Genomic DNA, 15,177 nt, shown 5'->3' on the forward strand with positions numbered 1-15,177 from the left:
ATAAACTTTCATCATTCCAGTTTATCTATCACAAGAAATTATGTGACCAGTGAACTCGAATGAAATAGGCAAGTAATACATAACAGAGCAGTGCTTGTCCAAAACAAATTTTGCACATACATATATCCATTTTCTGTGCCGCTTATCCTCACAAGGGTCTGCTGGAGCCCATCCAAGCTGTCTTCGGGCAGGAGGCAGGGTACACCCAGAACTGGTTTCCAGCCAATCGCTGGGCATATGGGGACAGGCAACAGTCGCACTTACAATCACACCTAGGGGCAATTTAGAGTGTCCAATTAATGTTGCATGTTTTTTGGATGTGGGAGGAAACCGGAGTGCCCGGTGAAAACCCAATACAGGCATGGGCAGAACATGCAAACTCCACACAGGGAGGGCTGGGACTGAACCCGGGTCCTCAGAACTCTGAGTCCACCGTGGAAGGACATGCAAACTCCAGACAGGCAATGCCGAAGAGGGGCGGGATTGGCTCCAGCACTACCACGTCGATCGTGAGCATAAGCGGCTCAGAAAATTGAGATATATATATATATATATAATATATATATATATATATATATAATATATATATATATATATATAATATATCTATATATATATAATATATATATATATATATATATATCTATATCTATATCTATATATATCTATATATATATCTATATATATCTATATATATCTATATCTATATATATCTATATATATATATCTATATCTATATATATATATATCTATATATATATATATATCTATATCTATATATATCTATATCTATATATATATATATATATATATATTATAATATATATATCACGGTTGATCAGCTGGAAAGCACTGGCCTCACAGTTCTGAGGTCCCGAGTTCGATCCCGGACCCACCTGTGTGGAGTTCGCATGTTATTCCCGTTGTCGGAATGGGTTTTCTCCAGGTACTTAGGTTTCCTCCCACATCCCAAAAACATTCAACATTAATTGGACACTCTAAATTGCCCCTAGGTGTGATTGTGAGTGTAGCTGTTTGTCTCGATGCGCCCTGCGATTGGCTGGCAACCAGTTCGGGGTGTACCATGTCTCCTGCCCATTGACAGCTGGGACAGGCTCCAGCACTCCCCTGACCCTCGTGAGGATAAGCAGCTAGAAAATGGATCGGATGGATAGATAGATAGATAGATAGATAGATAGATAGATAGATAGATAGATAGATAGATAGATAGATAGATAGATAGATAGATAGATAGATAGATAGATATTCCCTAAACTGGTGAGGATAAGCAGCTGATATAGATAGATAGATAGATAGATAGATAGATAGATGATAGATAGATAGATTAGATAGATAGATAGATAGATAGATAGATAGATTATGAGAGCTCAAATATATTTTTGGAACAATAATCTGTGATGGCGTTAACACTACAGAACCGAACCTTGTACGTACTGTATTAACTTCCTGCCTGATTTAAAAGGACTGGGCTTGAACCTTGGTTAATGGGCATTGTGGTCTTTTATCGTCCTCTAGGGGATGTAAAGAGAAAGTGCGCTGTATTAATAAATAAACTTCAATTCCCAGCATGACCTGTTGCTCGCGTCGCATTACTTCCGCAACTTGATGACCTCTACTTCCGTGTTCTGAATGTAATTTGGCAATGGATGCAAATGCTGTAAAGGCCATCATTTTTGACTTGGACAACACCCTCATCGAAACACATCGGGCAGGACGATATGCGATTCAAAAGGTGATGTTTTCCTGGTCAAAAGTAAATTCTTGTTTCACTGCCATGTGTGCTAAGCTAACCTGCGTTTCGTCACGGCTGCGTTGGGAAAGTCAATTGCCACACCCTTGCGGCCAAATCATAACATATAAAGTACGTCAACTCTACCTCCCATGACTGTTCTTTGTATGCAATCATTTAAAATCCTTTCTCATTCTTATTCAGATTGCCTCCTATTCTGCTTGTATGGACGGCATTATCCCACAGCTCCTTTGTTTCCCGTTGGTCAGCTGATGCCGCACTTTTTCTTTCCCAAAACATCACATTATTTCGATTTGTGAATTAAAAATTTAAATATGGAAACCTCGTGATTGATTTATATGACACTTTTGAGATACTTTGAAACCAGTCAACAAGATCAATGAACGGTTAATATTAGGGGTGTAATTTTTTTTTTCCTCCCAACAACGCCTGCATAGATACCCAAAAATTGAAGGAAGGATCACAATGACATTCTTCATTTGAAGAACTGCTACATCACAGCTTTGTGTGAAAGGTGATTTGGCAAATAGTTTGGGATTTTTTTTTATGGTTTTGGGGTGATACACAACCGTATATCTCCACCGGCACCTGGTTGGCCCAATTGGCCTTGACTGGGGCCTCTAGGGGAACACTGAGGGTGTTGCAGTCATTACAGCGGGACTCTTTGACAGTGTGGCTGTCAAGGCACTTTAGTGCACTCCCAGGATTCCTGTAGGAACCAGCAGTTTACTTTCACCACCGAGCTCATCCGCAAGTTGTAGCTGCTTCTAATTTTCATGTCAATGTCAGTATTAGTTTTCTCTGAGCCCAGTTATGGGTCCTCGGGAGGCCATTCTGAGGCCTGGCTATCAGGGGCCTAAATTAGCTTTTTGACTCATCTGCCCATTTGGCCTGGAAATGGGAAGAAAAAAAATACTGGCCAAGCATATTTTGTACCAGGCAAAATATTAAGTATTTTTATGCAGAGCTGCACATATGCTCTGCCATTGTCGCTTCCATTTCTTAAAGGAGGCTGGGTCAAAAAAAAAAAAAAGTTTGCATAGTTTAAATCAATTTTCTTAGCAGGCTGCAGCATAGACAAAAATCAACATTTGACTCTGGATTCTTTGTAAGTATTAATAAGAAACGTGAAATGAAAGGCAATGTGTGTGGGGGTACACAGCATAGTTTGTTCAGAAATAAAATTCAGTTGAATTGATTTTGGGCGGACAGCACAGTGTACGACTGGTAAGAATGTCTGCCTCACAGGTCTGAAGACTGGGGTTCAAATCCTGGCCCCACCTGTGTGGAGTTTGCCTGTTCTCCGGGCACTACGGCATCCCCCCCCCCCCACATCCCAAAAACATGCATTATTGTAATTGGATCTTTATATGTGTATGCATGTGCCCTGGAATTGGATGGCAACCAGTTCAGAGTGTACCCCAACTCTCACCAGAATATAGCTGAAAAGGGCTCCAGCACACCTGTGAGTCTAATGAGGATAAGCAGTACACAAAATAGATGGATGGATAGTTTTGCTATTTTACAAACACCCTGAATAATGATGACACAATTTATTGTTGGTTTTCTTTTTGGTTTGGTTTCTTTTTTTTTTTTTTTTTTTTTTTTTTTTTACAATGAGTAGAATACATTTTGGGGCGGCACGGTGGATCAGTTGGTAAAGCGTTGGCCTCACAATTCTGAGGTCTCTCGTTCAATCCCGGACCTGCCTGTGTGAAGTTTGCATGTTCTCCCCGTACCTGCGTAGGTTTCCTCCCACATTCCAAAAACATGCAATATTAATTGGACACTCTAAATTGCCCCTAGGTGTGATTGTGAGTGTGGCTGTTTGTCTCCATGTGCCCTGCGATTGTCCTGGCAAACATTTCGGGGTGTACCCTGCCTCCTGCCCGTTGACAGTTGGGATAGGGTCCAGCACTCCCCCGCGACCCTTGTGAGGAAAAGCGGTGAAGAAGATGGATGGATGGATAGAATACATTTTTTTGTGTGTCTCATTTAGTACTGTCCTATCTAAACCTACATGACTTTCACGGGCCGTGAGAGATTCTCAGGGCTCCCATGTTGTTTGTTCATCCGTCATCTGAGCCGCTTAGCCTCACAAGGGTCGCATGAGGGCCGGACCCCATCCCAGATATCTTTGGGATGGAGGTGGGGGGGTGGGATCCTGAACTGATTACCGGCCACAATGGGCACCTTGTCTCTAAACCTACCATTTTTTGACATTGCTGAAGTCTACTTGCATGTTGTAATTAAAGTGTTATTTTACAGACCCAGGAATTTTTGAAAACCTCACTGGCTATTGACGATGACACCATCACCAATATTTGTGACAAGTTCAAGCAGAAACTTCTTCATGAGAACTTTGACCCTACAGCCGGCAGATCCATTGATGAGGTTCGAGTGGGTCACTGGGAAGACAGCATTAAGGAAAGTGTAGACAGTTGTTCAGCATCCTCTCTGGCACGTCAGTGCTACTACCTGTGGAAAAATACTCGACTGGAGCTGCTCAATTTGTCCCCAGAGATCTCCAATCTTCTGAAACAACTTCGGAGGAAATACAAGCTGCTGCTCCTGACCAACGGGAACGCTCAAACACAAAGGGAGAAAGTGGAGGCAGCCGGTTGTGAAGGCTTTTTCGATAGAATTGTACTGGCGGGAGATTACGCTGAACAGAAACCTTTCCCCTCCATCTTTAGACTGTGTTTTGACCTGCTGCAGGTGGAGGCCCAAGACTGCATAATGGTTGGAGACTCACTGGACACTGACATCCAGGGAGGGTGGAACGCAAATGTACGTGCTACAGTTTGGATTAATAGTACAGGTGACGCTTTGCCTGTCGGTTCAGTGACACCTGACTTCACACTTTCTACTGTCTTGGACCTGGAAGACATTTTGGCACAACTAAAATAGGGAAGACCTTGAACCGGTTTAGCCCTATAGAGCTCGTGCACCTATGTCACCAAAATCACGTGACTGGCCATATTGACGGTCAAACAAAGGATTGTTGCAAGTTAATTTTGTACACGTACACGGAAGCGATTGTGGCCACACGTTAACCTCTGTTGCGACAGACGTTTTATTTTCTTTTTTTTATACGCATTGTTCTCAAATGGGCCAACTTGGCATTATAAATACTTTGTGGTAATTTGAGATTGAGAAGAACAATTCCTACCTGAAACAAAGCGATCACTACACAGGCGTATGTGTATTTTGGTTGGGCACCATCCATCATGTTTAATTGCCGAAATCCATTGATATTTTCTTGTCTTTTCAGCTGGACTTTCATAGAATGATCTATTTGAATACCTGTCTAGTTTGTTGTGACAACCAACAGCACAACAGGTCTGGGGCAATTTGAAGAATCTGCTCCCGCAATGCAGAGCAGCTCTTTTTAACTGGCAATATGGCACAGTGAAAATTGTGACGTCACGTGCACGAGCTCTATATTTTATCTTTTTTTTTTGGGTTTGTTTGCCAAAGATGGTCTAAAATATGAGAATAAAATGAATACCTACTGCTGTAAATGTGCTCTACATGTTTTAAATGCATTTTCAAGTAATAACAGAATTTGTCAAAAGAAGATGCATCCAACCCTCATTATTTTTGTAAGTATTCCTACTTACTGTGCATCACAGAACCATCACTGTTAAAAGTCAGTTGTTGATAGCAAACTTTTTTTTACATCATCACCAATGCATAGATTTTTTTTCTAAACGACAACACACAAACATCTCACTTGTAAGCGTCATCATGAATTATGATGTCACATCCGTGATCACATGGTACGATGTCATAGAGGGGTTATGGTGCTTAACGAGCTCTTGACGCAAGCAAACGGTCCTAAACGGTAAATTTTTCACATCATGTAAAAATAATAAAATGGCAATGGGTGTAAACTCAAATATTCAAAACTCATCAACTGGAACTGGTAGGTACTTTCTGCTTGTAGCACCCAGTTTCCGCAAGTAATCTCTGTAGGCGCCATTACCTTTGCATGCCCAGTATAATTTTATACACCTGTTGCCATTTGCAGATCAGAAGAAAAAATCTAAGCCATTTGAAAAACTGCAATCCAACATTCTGAGCAGTAAAACAAGTACTTACCTTGTTAAGGACTTAATTGGTGAAGGAAGCTTTGGTAAAGTTGCCCAGTGTGTAAACTTGGGCACGTCACAGGCCGTCGCCCTCAAAGTCTTGAAAACCAAGTCAAATGTGATATCCAAAATGGAGGTAAAACATCCTAAATCCTTGAGGAGCTTTCACCTGATGTAGTCTTTTGATTTCACTCGTTTGGTGTTTTTGTTTTCCACAGATCAAAATGCTTGGAATTGTGAGTGTTCTGGATCCGGTAAAAAAGAGCATTGTGAAGTTTATTGAAAACTTTGAGCATGAAGGTTATACATGTTTGGCATTTGAAATGCTAGACATGAGCCTTTTTGATTTTGTTGTCAAGGAACGTAAGAAGCCGCTGACGATCAGTGAGATACGGCCCATTGCCCATCAGGTAAAGGGATAATTTGGTCATGTTTTGTTAAATTTACTATAGCGTGTACGTAATTAAATTGCCCTTTATAGCTTTGTTACGTGGTCAAGGATCACATCTAAGTATATTTCCTCCTCTTACAATACAGTTGCTTACAGCCTTTGAGGCTCTGAAAGCTATCCGAATAATTCATGCAGACCTGAAGCCTGATAACATCATGCTGGTAAACCATTCATGTGAGCCATTCAGGGTTAAATTAATAGATTTCGGCTGCTCCCTCCAGACCTCTGCAGTGACTCTTGGAATGACCATACAGCCTATGGGGTACCGGTAGGGATCAAGCCTCTTTAAATGTGTCACCATGGAACCTCTAAGGTCGAGCACAATCCTGGTTAATTTGGCAAAACAATACTATTCAAATCAGCACAGTGGACGACTGGTTAGCAGAACTGCCACCCAGTTCCAAGAACCAGTGTTCAAATGCGGCCTCCCCTGTATGGAGTTAGCATGTTCTCCCTCGTGCTTGGTTGGGTTTTTCTCCAGGTACTGTAGTTTCCTCCCACACGGCAACAAAACAAATGCATGATAGGTTAATTGAAGACTAAATTGCCTGAACCGGTGAAAAATGAGTGCAACTGGTTGTTTATGTGTCTGGCGATTGGCTGACAACCAGTCCAAGGTGTGTACGCTGCCTCTCGCTCCGAGTTAGTTGGGATAAGGCTCCAACACGCCTGCGACCCTTGTGTGGGTAAAATGAATCCCATTGAAAATAATGGTAAATGAAATAATCCATCCCAGTTTCAAACTGTCATAAAGCCTTGATTAACTTTCTGGTCAGGTATGAACGTAGTCACCAAACTACGAAGGGTAGAAAATAAACCTGTTTAAGATATGGAAAAGATGGTCTGGGACATTTTGTTTTTGTTTCAAACGAACAAGACGTGGTACAGTTGTGAGGAAAATCAGTCCAACCTTTGTCCACTCTGTACAATAAATGAACCAACCAGGTTTAACCTAAATGACATAAAGCAGTAGCAACAGCTTTGGTTTATCATTAATGCAGTTGATGCTTCCTTGAGGAGCACATTTCTATTTCGCTTTTCATTATCAGGGGCGCAGGTGAGCTGGAAGTTTTTCCCAGTTTACATTTGCATAGCCGTGGCGTACGCCATGGACTAGTTGCCAGTCAATCACAGATTTGGTAGATTGTCTCTGTTGTCAACATAGGGCAACGGTGAGCAATGTTACCTTTTTACTCAGTCACTCACCACATCAGCACAAGAAATCATTCCGGTTACATTCTTAGAACCACTGCTGACTAGTGAGAGAAGCTAGTGAATGTCAATTTAATGTTTTGTTGTGATGCATACATTGTATTATTTACTAACAATATGTGGAATTACATTGAACCGGCAGTTAAAGTCATCAGGTTTTTTAACTCATCAAGCTGTCCTGAACCAGTGATAAACATAAAAAGTCACTTGTAATGTTAGTGATGCTGGAGTCTTATTGCTTTGAATATGTCTGCTTAATTTGTGTAATTTCCAGCTAATAATAAAATTACTCTTTTGCTGTATTCCATCAATTGGGCTTGTGAACTTTTAGTCGGAATAGTTATTGCCAAAATAGAGCTTGTGCACGTGACATCACCATTTTCACGGTGCCATATTGCCGGTCAAACAGAGCTACTTGAAATTGTGGGAGATATTGAACCGGAGGAAAATACTTACAATACCTGAGACCTGTTGTGCTGTTGGTTGTCACAACAGATGGGACATATATTCAAAGAGATCGCTCTATAGCATACCAACTGAAAAGACCAGAAAAGATCGATGGATTTCGGAAATTAAACGTGATTGATGTTGCCCAACCAAATACACACGCCTGTGTAGCGATCGCTTCATTTCAAGTAGGAGCTTTTCTTCGCAATCTCAAAATAACAAAAAGTATTTATAGTGCCAAGTTGGCTCATTTGAGATCAATACGTGTTAAAAAAAATGTCTGTCACAGAGGTTTACGGATGTTAACATGTGGCAGCAATACGCTTCCGTGTGCGGAGGAGCCGAGCCCCTGTCCTAATTTTTTTTCCCAATCATAGTTAATGAATGTGAGTTTGTGTAAAACCAGGGGTCATTTATTTAAATATTAGTATTTATATTGAAAAAACCCAAGTGGATCCATCACTCTGTGGGATTTATTCCTGATTGAGAACAGACCCAGCCACTAAGTATTTGTAAGCGTCCAGACTTTTATACACTTTCAAACTTTTCCGTGTAAATCTCGATGACTTACTCACTAGATCCATGTGTAGATCCAGTTGTCCAAGACAAGCGGAAGGGGGTTAACAGTCCAATTTCTTGTCGGCGAAAACATCAACTTCGGCATTAAATATAGGTCCTCTATGCAAATGTCTCTAATTTTTCATCGTACCTTCATTTATTATCACCTTCTAAATGTTTAACGGTATCGGACAAAACTCTGGGTGTCTTGCTATCAGAGGTATTTTCGTTTCGTCTCGATGGAATTAACCTTTCAACAATGCTTTGTTTGACCGGCAATATGGCGAGTCACGTGATTTTATGACGTAGGTGCACGAGCTCTAAACACAACAAGCTGATTGATTCTACTTTGTTGACATTTTGCCAGACAAATTCCAAATTATACGGCCTATAGGGCATTCAACTTTCGAGGTTCCACTAGATATATCTGTAAACATTTTGGCCAAAATTATTTTCAAATGAAATTCTTGTTTCTGGCTGTCGTGCATAGAGCACCTGAGGTCACCCTTGGCCTTCCGATATCTGAGCAAGTGGATATGTGGGGTCTTGGCTGTGCTCTCACCTTCTTGCATGTCGGCCAGCATCTTTTCGCGACAAATTGCGAGTACCAGATGGTAAATAAAATGCAATATTTCACGTTTTGTAAATAAACCTGTGAAGGAAATCTATAAAGGAAGAGAACGCCTGACATCAAGCATGTTTTGTCCCCAAGATGAATACCATCGTACAAATACGAGGGCAACCAGCTGACTCACTCCTCTTAGCAGGGAAATATAGCGAGAAGTATTTCAACCACATGAACTTTGAACAGTGGAAACTAAAGGTATTAATGTATAAGTGCCTAGAATGTAACGTGTTGAAGACAGACATTATGAAAGTGTAATGTTTGTTTTGTGCCTTTAGACTCCAAATGAATATAAGCTTACGAATGGTGAAGAGACTAAAACGTGGAAAATAAGGCTAAAGTCTCTGGATGCCCTGAAAACTGTAGGTGGTCTCTCTTTTTTTTTTTTTTTTTTTTTTTTTTTTAGATCAGGATTGAAGAAATCAATGCCTATATATGAAGAACTCTTTCCCAAAACAGTATATAAATCAATATTAATGATTATTCTCAATTATTAGAAAATGGCTTGGCTATTTTGGAAACACAAGTGGCTCAGAAAATGGTTGGATGAATGGACGGATGATTTCCATCCCATTCAATTAACTGCCTCAGTTTTAACATGGTCAACAAAAAATAATAAGCCCCCTTACACAATAGGACTTGGCAAGATCACTTTTGTCAGTTCATTTCGTTTTGGAAAAGAGATTTTCATATACCCTAGTCCAGTGGTTCTGAACTGGTGTCATTCTGGGACCCCAGATTTTCCCATTTTGGCAAAGAAGTAAGAACAATATATTTTTCAATGCCATCTGAAATGATTATGACGTATTGGCAAAAGCATACGGCTAGCGTGATGTCTATAGCCTCAGTCTGAGCTACACTAGTTTACAGAGGGAACTAGTGACTGCATAAGAAAGTAACATTCTGTTGCTTTCCTAATATGAAGGAACTCGATACACCTCTTTAGAATACTGAACAAAATTGAATACATGTAATTTTTTTACTAGCTATCTGCGACCTACTCAAAATGTGTCCGTGACCCACTTTTGGGTCCCAACCCACCGGTTTGGAATCACTGCTCTAGTAAACGAGTCTGGATATCAGACATCTTTGTTCAACGCCCAGCAGAATCAAGCGGATACAAGAGAGGTGTTCAGCGAATTTGAAGATCAGAATGAATTTGTTAACTTTCTAAAAAGTCTTCTAAACCTTCAAGCTGAGAGAAGAATCACACCGGCAGATGCCCTCAAGCATCGATATGTCTCGATGGCTCATCTGGTTCATGAGAGCCACACAAGCTCATAGTAAGTCAATTCATACCATTCCATGCACGGAGCAACCGGCGACATTTCTACTGCATGTATGCACAATGAAACCTGTCAGGTAAAACAGTCTCGTCGTCATGCTTAGACATTTGGGGAGTTGGGGTGCTCTCTGCATGGCTTTCATAGGTGCTCAGGTGCCTAACTCAAACTTTGCTCTGCTGTAACTTTGTTGATACTCGACAACGCATGGAGAGAGGATCTCCCCAGTTATGACCAATTGATCACTCTCAACATGTCCTCTTTCACTTATGTTGTGCAGTGCTCAACCACCCGCTATGATGTATTATCACCACCCACCTACAGGACTACAAGAGGATATATATTTTTTTAATCTGTTGTTGTTTTCAAATGTGGGGAGTTGTTGGCACTGACACCTTTGTGATGCAAAGAAAACATGCCTATAAGCTAAACTTCATGAAGAGGAAAAAAAAACTCATCAGCCATTGGTGTTCCTCAACTGGAACTGAAATTTATTTCTGAGCATGCACATGAGAACATTTTAGACGCTTTAGAGCACACTTAAATTCGGAGAAAAGTGAAAGTAAAGTCATCACATAAATAAATGCAAGTAAAAATTAAGTATAGATATGACATATCTGTACTTCTTAAACCTCCACACAAATTCGCAAAGTATAGAAGAGTTGCATAGTTTACCTGAATCAGGTGAAGCCTCTGCAAAAGTAGGAATTAGCTCATGTCTCTTCTTCCCATGGAAATTTACCACCTGTGACCACCTCATGTATACAGTACACTATAATAGAAAACATGTACAATAGGGCTCTTCTGCATTGATGTTGCAAAGAGTTACTGTGGTTTTTTTTTAATTGATGGATTTATTCATTGTGGCACTATAGAGTCACAAAAGGAAAACATGACCTCTTTTGGTTTGGAGAAGTACTTCAAAATTCAGCAATCACAAGAACATACGCGTTGTATCTAACAGAATTAGAATAGAGCAGAACTGACTGGGATGTCACAGACAACCCACAGTCAGGGTTTCTTAAGAAGAGAAAAGCAAATTTATTTGCATAGCGCATTTCACAACGTAACTCAATATGTTGTACATGATTAAAAGCATTTAAAAACAAATAAACCAACCATTTAAAAAAACTGTTTACAGTCCAGGAAATATTCAAAGATGCAAATATGCATGAGAAAAAAAGTTTTGTTTTTTTTACCTAGGTCTAACAACATTCACACTTGGGGCTGACGTCACATCTGTTGGCAACTTATTATATTTTATTGCAGCGTAATCGCAAAATACTGCATCACCATGTTTGCTTTGGATGCTTAGATAAACACATGATTCATGTTACGTTAATCCTTGTGATTTATTAACAGGTTTGTCATCCTTAATATGGCAAAAGTCCAACATTGAATGGCGCAATGCTTGATGGGAACTGTGCGGCTTCACAATTTAGCTTCTTTCAACGTTAGTTTACCATTTGGCGCCTCCACCACTGATTGCAGACAATTGTTAATACAATATTTTATTTTGAAATGACACTAAAATGGTGATTTCAAAATAAAATACTAATTTATTGACTTTGTCTAACGGCATGAAATCCTGCCATGAAATCCTGCTTCAGTAAAGTAAGTTTCTTTCGTCTTGTCGCCACAGCGTGTCATCTCAGATGAACGCACATATTTGTCTGGCACAATTTTTAGTTTTGCAGGATGACGCAACCCTTCTCAGGGAGGGGAGACCCCGGTGGGAAACGAACCCACAACCGCTGGTTTACCAAACCAATGCTCTAACCACTGAGCTACAGGGCCTCCTGCTTCAGTGAAATTTCAAATTAATACACATTTTTTGATTGCATTTTTGCACCGGTTTTTGTTTTACCAGACTAAAAATCAATTTAAAAAAATACAGTAACGCTGTGATTCAACAAAAATTCAATGGCCCATTGTAACCTACAGATAATACCTGTATAAAATATATTACTGTATGTAGTATATAGTACAGAATTTACAGAAATGTCTTCACAGTGTGGGGTTATGCTGCAGCAAGAGCACCCTCAGTACATCAAATTGTTAGCTTCCATCAAGCTTAAAAACTCCAAAGCATTTTTAAATATTCAAGGACAGTAGATACAGTATCTAGCCATACAAAGATCATCTTTGCAAAAGAAGATATTTCTATATTGATTTTGTTTGTTTCCAGCCTGCATTTGTGATCGATTGCTTTCTTTCAGTGTGGACAACGCTTTTGATCAAATGCTGGTGTGCCCCATTGAAGGATTTGAAGAGGAGCTCATCTCAGATAGTGAGGATGAGGACAAGCCCGCCTACAACCTCATTTTACATTCGTGGTCCTCTGATGGAGCAGGAGACACGGGACATTGGAGCATTAGCAGCTCATCGCAGAAAACAGCTGAGAGACAAACTGAGCAGGATGCACTTGAGTCACTACAGGATTATGAACAAACTGACCAAGTTGAACTCGAGGCAGTACAGGAGAACCGACATGAAAAAAAGACCCCTGTTTTTGTGTGCAGCGGTTGTGGAGTCTTGTTTAAGAAGTAAATATCAAAAAATGGACTCGTGAAGAAGAAAGTGTCTCCATTTACCCTTTAAAATGGCTTTGGAAGATTGTAGATACGAAAAAAACCACGTTTGAAAGAGCTCCACCATCGAAGGAATTCTCATTACCAACGTTGATACGTATATATAGTTTGTTTATTTGTTTTTGTATTCCTCACTCAAACTGAATTTCATTAGAACAAGTTTTAATAAAATTATTTTTGTACGCGTACGAGAGCCTATCACAGTTATCATTGGGAAGGAGGTGGGGTACACCCCAAACTGGTTACCGGCCAATCGCAAGGCACACAAAATCACACTCTTGGCAATATAGCGTCTCCAATTACTGCACGGGGAGAACATGCAAACTCCACACAGGCAGGGCTAGGATGTAGACCTCAGAACTCTGAGGCAGACGCTTTAACTACTACAGCGATTGTGCTGCCTTCCATACAGTACACTACTGTTCTTAAAAAAAAAAAGGCACTTTGCGTTTCTTGCTGTCTCCCAAGAAATTAAAGTTAACCTTTCCTGTTTCAGATCAATTAGGATTACCTCTGCTAAATGCCAGAATAATGAGACAAATTTTCATTACTTTCTTCAAAGTCAGAGGCAAACAAACAACAGGCTTTAAGCAAATGAGAAAACCAAGATGATGATGTCGTGTCTTTGTGAGCTCGGAAGTTTTTGTTTATCTTATTAGCGTTATTTGTATTAATTGGAGACAGGCGTCTGGCTTCATTTGAACTAGACCCACGTCAAACTTTTTTTTTTTTTGGATCACCGTCATCAAAAAAGTTTGAAAGAGACTCTGACAGGAATGTGCGGACAAGATCCAGCCCATTTGTTGTCAATCTAATGAAAACTGGGCTCACCATTATAAGAAGCAGTGGGCCAGGATGAGGGCTGGCGAACTGCACGAGACAGGGTTCTCGTTGTGTTTTTCTTCCAGGGAGAGGGATTCCAGAAAAAAGAAAAGCATGTTTTGTTTGAATTTGAGAATCTGCGTTATTGCTATTTGGTAAGGGCTATTTGCTGAGGCTGCACTGCAGCATCTATTCATAGGAACGATCCCACTACCGAGCAGCACGGGGGATTTGACCTGCTTCGTTTCCAACCTGTGCCGGTGCACCCCTCCTTAGGTGACCTGGTGGTCCCGAGCTCCCCCGGGAGCACCATATCCATGCCAAACTTAGCGCAGACACCCGCTCCACTTAGTCCGCTCAAGACCAGAACTCCTGAGCTCAAACGATCCGCCAGCCTCGGCCTCCCGGTGACTTGGATTACAGGCACGCGCCACCGTACCCGGCGTTTGCAGATGACACCACTGTCGGCTTTGACTTCGACTAACCTGACGTCACCTTGCCCTGGCGACATCTAGTGGTCTTTGAGAAGGGGGCAATACTAATTCACTATCACTATTCTATCACTTTAAGGAGGTCGTAAACAGAAATTGATGCAAAATCATCCAGAGCGTGAAGAGTGAAGAAAAAGAAAAAGTGAAGAAAACTCGTCTTTGGGTCACTGCTGAATCCAAAAAAAAAAAAAAAGTATTTGGTCAACAAAAGGTGGTTCTAGTTTGATGGGAAAGTACTAAAAATCTTCAAGATAGAGAATTTGATGTCTTACAAAACATTTTCAATGGGTGAAAGGTCAGAACTGCAGACCGGTTGAAGCACCTCGAGTCTTCTGTCGTGGAACATCACAACTTTAATAAGATTAACATTTGTACTGAGAAAAGTAATGGCTGCAATTTAAAGTTTATTGAGGTGGAATTAAAACCACATTAAGGAAATAATATGCTCTATTGTAATTTACAAATTGCATGGAGTTTTTTTTTAATGTAGGAAGACCATTTTCAAATATTGAGCCAGATATGGTTACTTACACGTATGATCTGTATAAAATGTTACATTGAACATTTGTGTTTTTAGTCAAATTTTGATTCATGTTTTAAAAGTCTCCATTCCCTTCTCTCCTTTTTTTGCCCTGCAAGTTCTGGTTCAAACCAGTATGTAAAATAAGATACAGTGTTGTTGTTTGAAAAAGATGTACGCTTCACTGTCATTTGTCCTGATCTTGTAACCTATATATGTTCATGCGTACTTTGTTTTCATGGTGTTTGGTAACTGTACACAGTTTCTGACGGAACAAATCTGCAAAAAATAAAAACAAAAACGAAAAAAAGA

At 40.3% G+C, this 15,177-nt stretch overlaps 2 protein-coding genes across 4 annotated transcripts; both read left to right on the forward strand.

Annotated features, from left to right (window-relative positions):
• The first annotated feature begins 1,594 nt into the window (after positions 1 to 1,594).
• Positions 1,595 to 5,943, forward strand: nanp (N-acetylneuraminic acid phosphatase). Of its 2 annotated transcripts, XM_061837425.1 has the most exons (3): positions 1,595 to 1,753; positions 4,040 to 4,561; positions 5,805 to 5,943. In XM_061837425.1, exons 1-3 carry the CDS (start codon positions 1,664 to 1,666, stop codon positions 5,853 to 5,855), a joined length of 663 nt encoding a protein of 220 aa, XP_061693409.1. In that variant the 5' UTR covers positions 1,595 to 1,663; the 3' UTR covers positions 5,856 to 5,943. The 2 variants fall into 2 exon arrangements, with proteins under 2 accessions (XP_061693409.1, XP_061693408.1); XM_061837424.1 differs by lacking the exon at positions 5,805 to 5,943 and having other exon boundaries at positions 4,040 to 5,795.
• Positions 5,944 to 6,471: 528 nt separating this feature from the next.
• On the forward strand, positions 6,472 to 13,212 carry LOC133509917 (homeodomain-interacting protein kinase 1-like). 2 transcript variants are annotated; one of them, XM_061837421.1, is made up of 6 exons: positions 6,472 to 6,584; positions 9,024 to 9,147; positions 9,246 to 9,356; positions 9,437 to 9,520; positions 10,266 to 10,441; positions 12,661 to 13,212. In XM_061837421.1, exons 1-6 carry the CDS (start codon positions 6,472 to 6,474, stop codon positions 12,989 to 12,991), a joined length of 939 nt encoding a protein of 312 aa, XP_061693405.1. In that variant the 3' UTR covers positions 12,992 to 13,212. The 2 variants fall into 2 exon arrangements, with proteins under 2 accessions (XP_061693405.1, XP_061693407.1); XM_061837423.1 differs by having other exon boundaries at positions 10,354 to 10,441.
• Positions 13,213 to 15,177: the final 1,965 nt, after the last annotated feature.

The sequence above is a fragment of the Syngnathoides biaculeatus genome, chromosome 12 (genome assembly GCF_019802595.1).
Source record: "Syngnathoides biaculeatus isolate LvHL_M chromosome 12, ASM1980259v1, whole genome shotgun sequence".
Taxonomy (NCBI): Eukaryota; Metazoa; Chordata; class Actinopteri; order Syngnathiformes; family Syngnathidae; genus Syngnathoides; species Syngnathoides biaculeatus.

What these genes read in the sequence shown, in the direction of transcription:
- nanp (XM_061837424.1), top strand. Translation starts at nt 1,664, where the DNA reads ATGGATGCAAATGCTGTAAAGGCCATCATTTTTGACTTGGACAACACC. An exon ending in GACGATATGCGATTCAAAAG is followed by an intron (nt 1,754 to 4,039) that starts GTGATGTTTTCC and finishes GTTATTTTACAG; the next exon opens with ACCCAGGAATTTTTGAAAAC.
- LOC133509917 (XM_061837421.1), top strand. Translation starts at nt 6,472, where the DNA reads ATGCTGGTAAACCATTCATGTGAGCCATTCAGGGTTAAATTAATAGAT. An exon ending in CAAATTGCGAGTACCAGATG is followed by an intron (nt 9,148 to 9,245) that starts GTAAATAAAATG and finishes TTTGTCCCCAAG; the next exon opens with ATGAATACCATCGTACAAAT. An exon ending in TTGAACAGTGGAAACTAAAG is followed by an intron (nt 9,357 to 9,436) that starts GTATTAATGTAT and finishes TTGTGCCTTTAG; the next exon opens with ACTCCAAATGAATATAAGCT.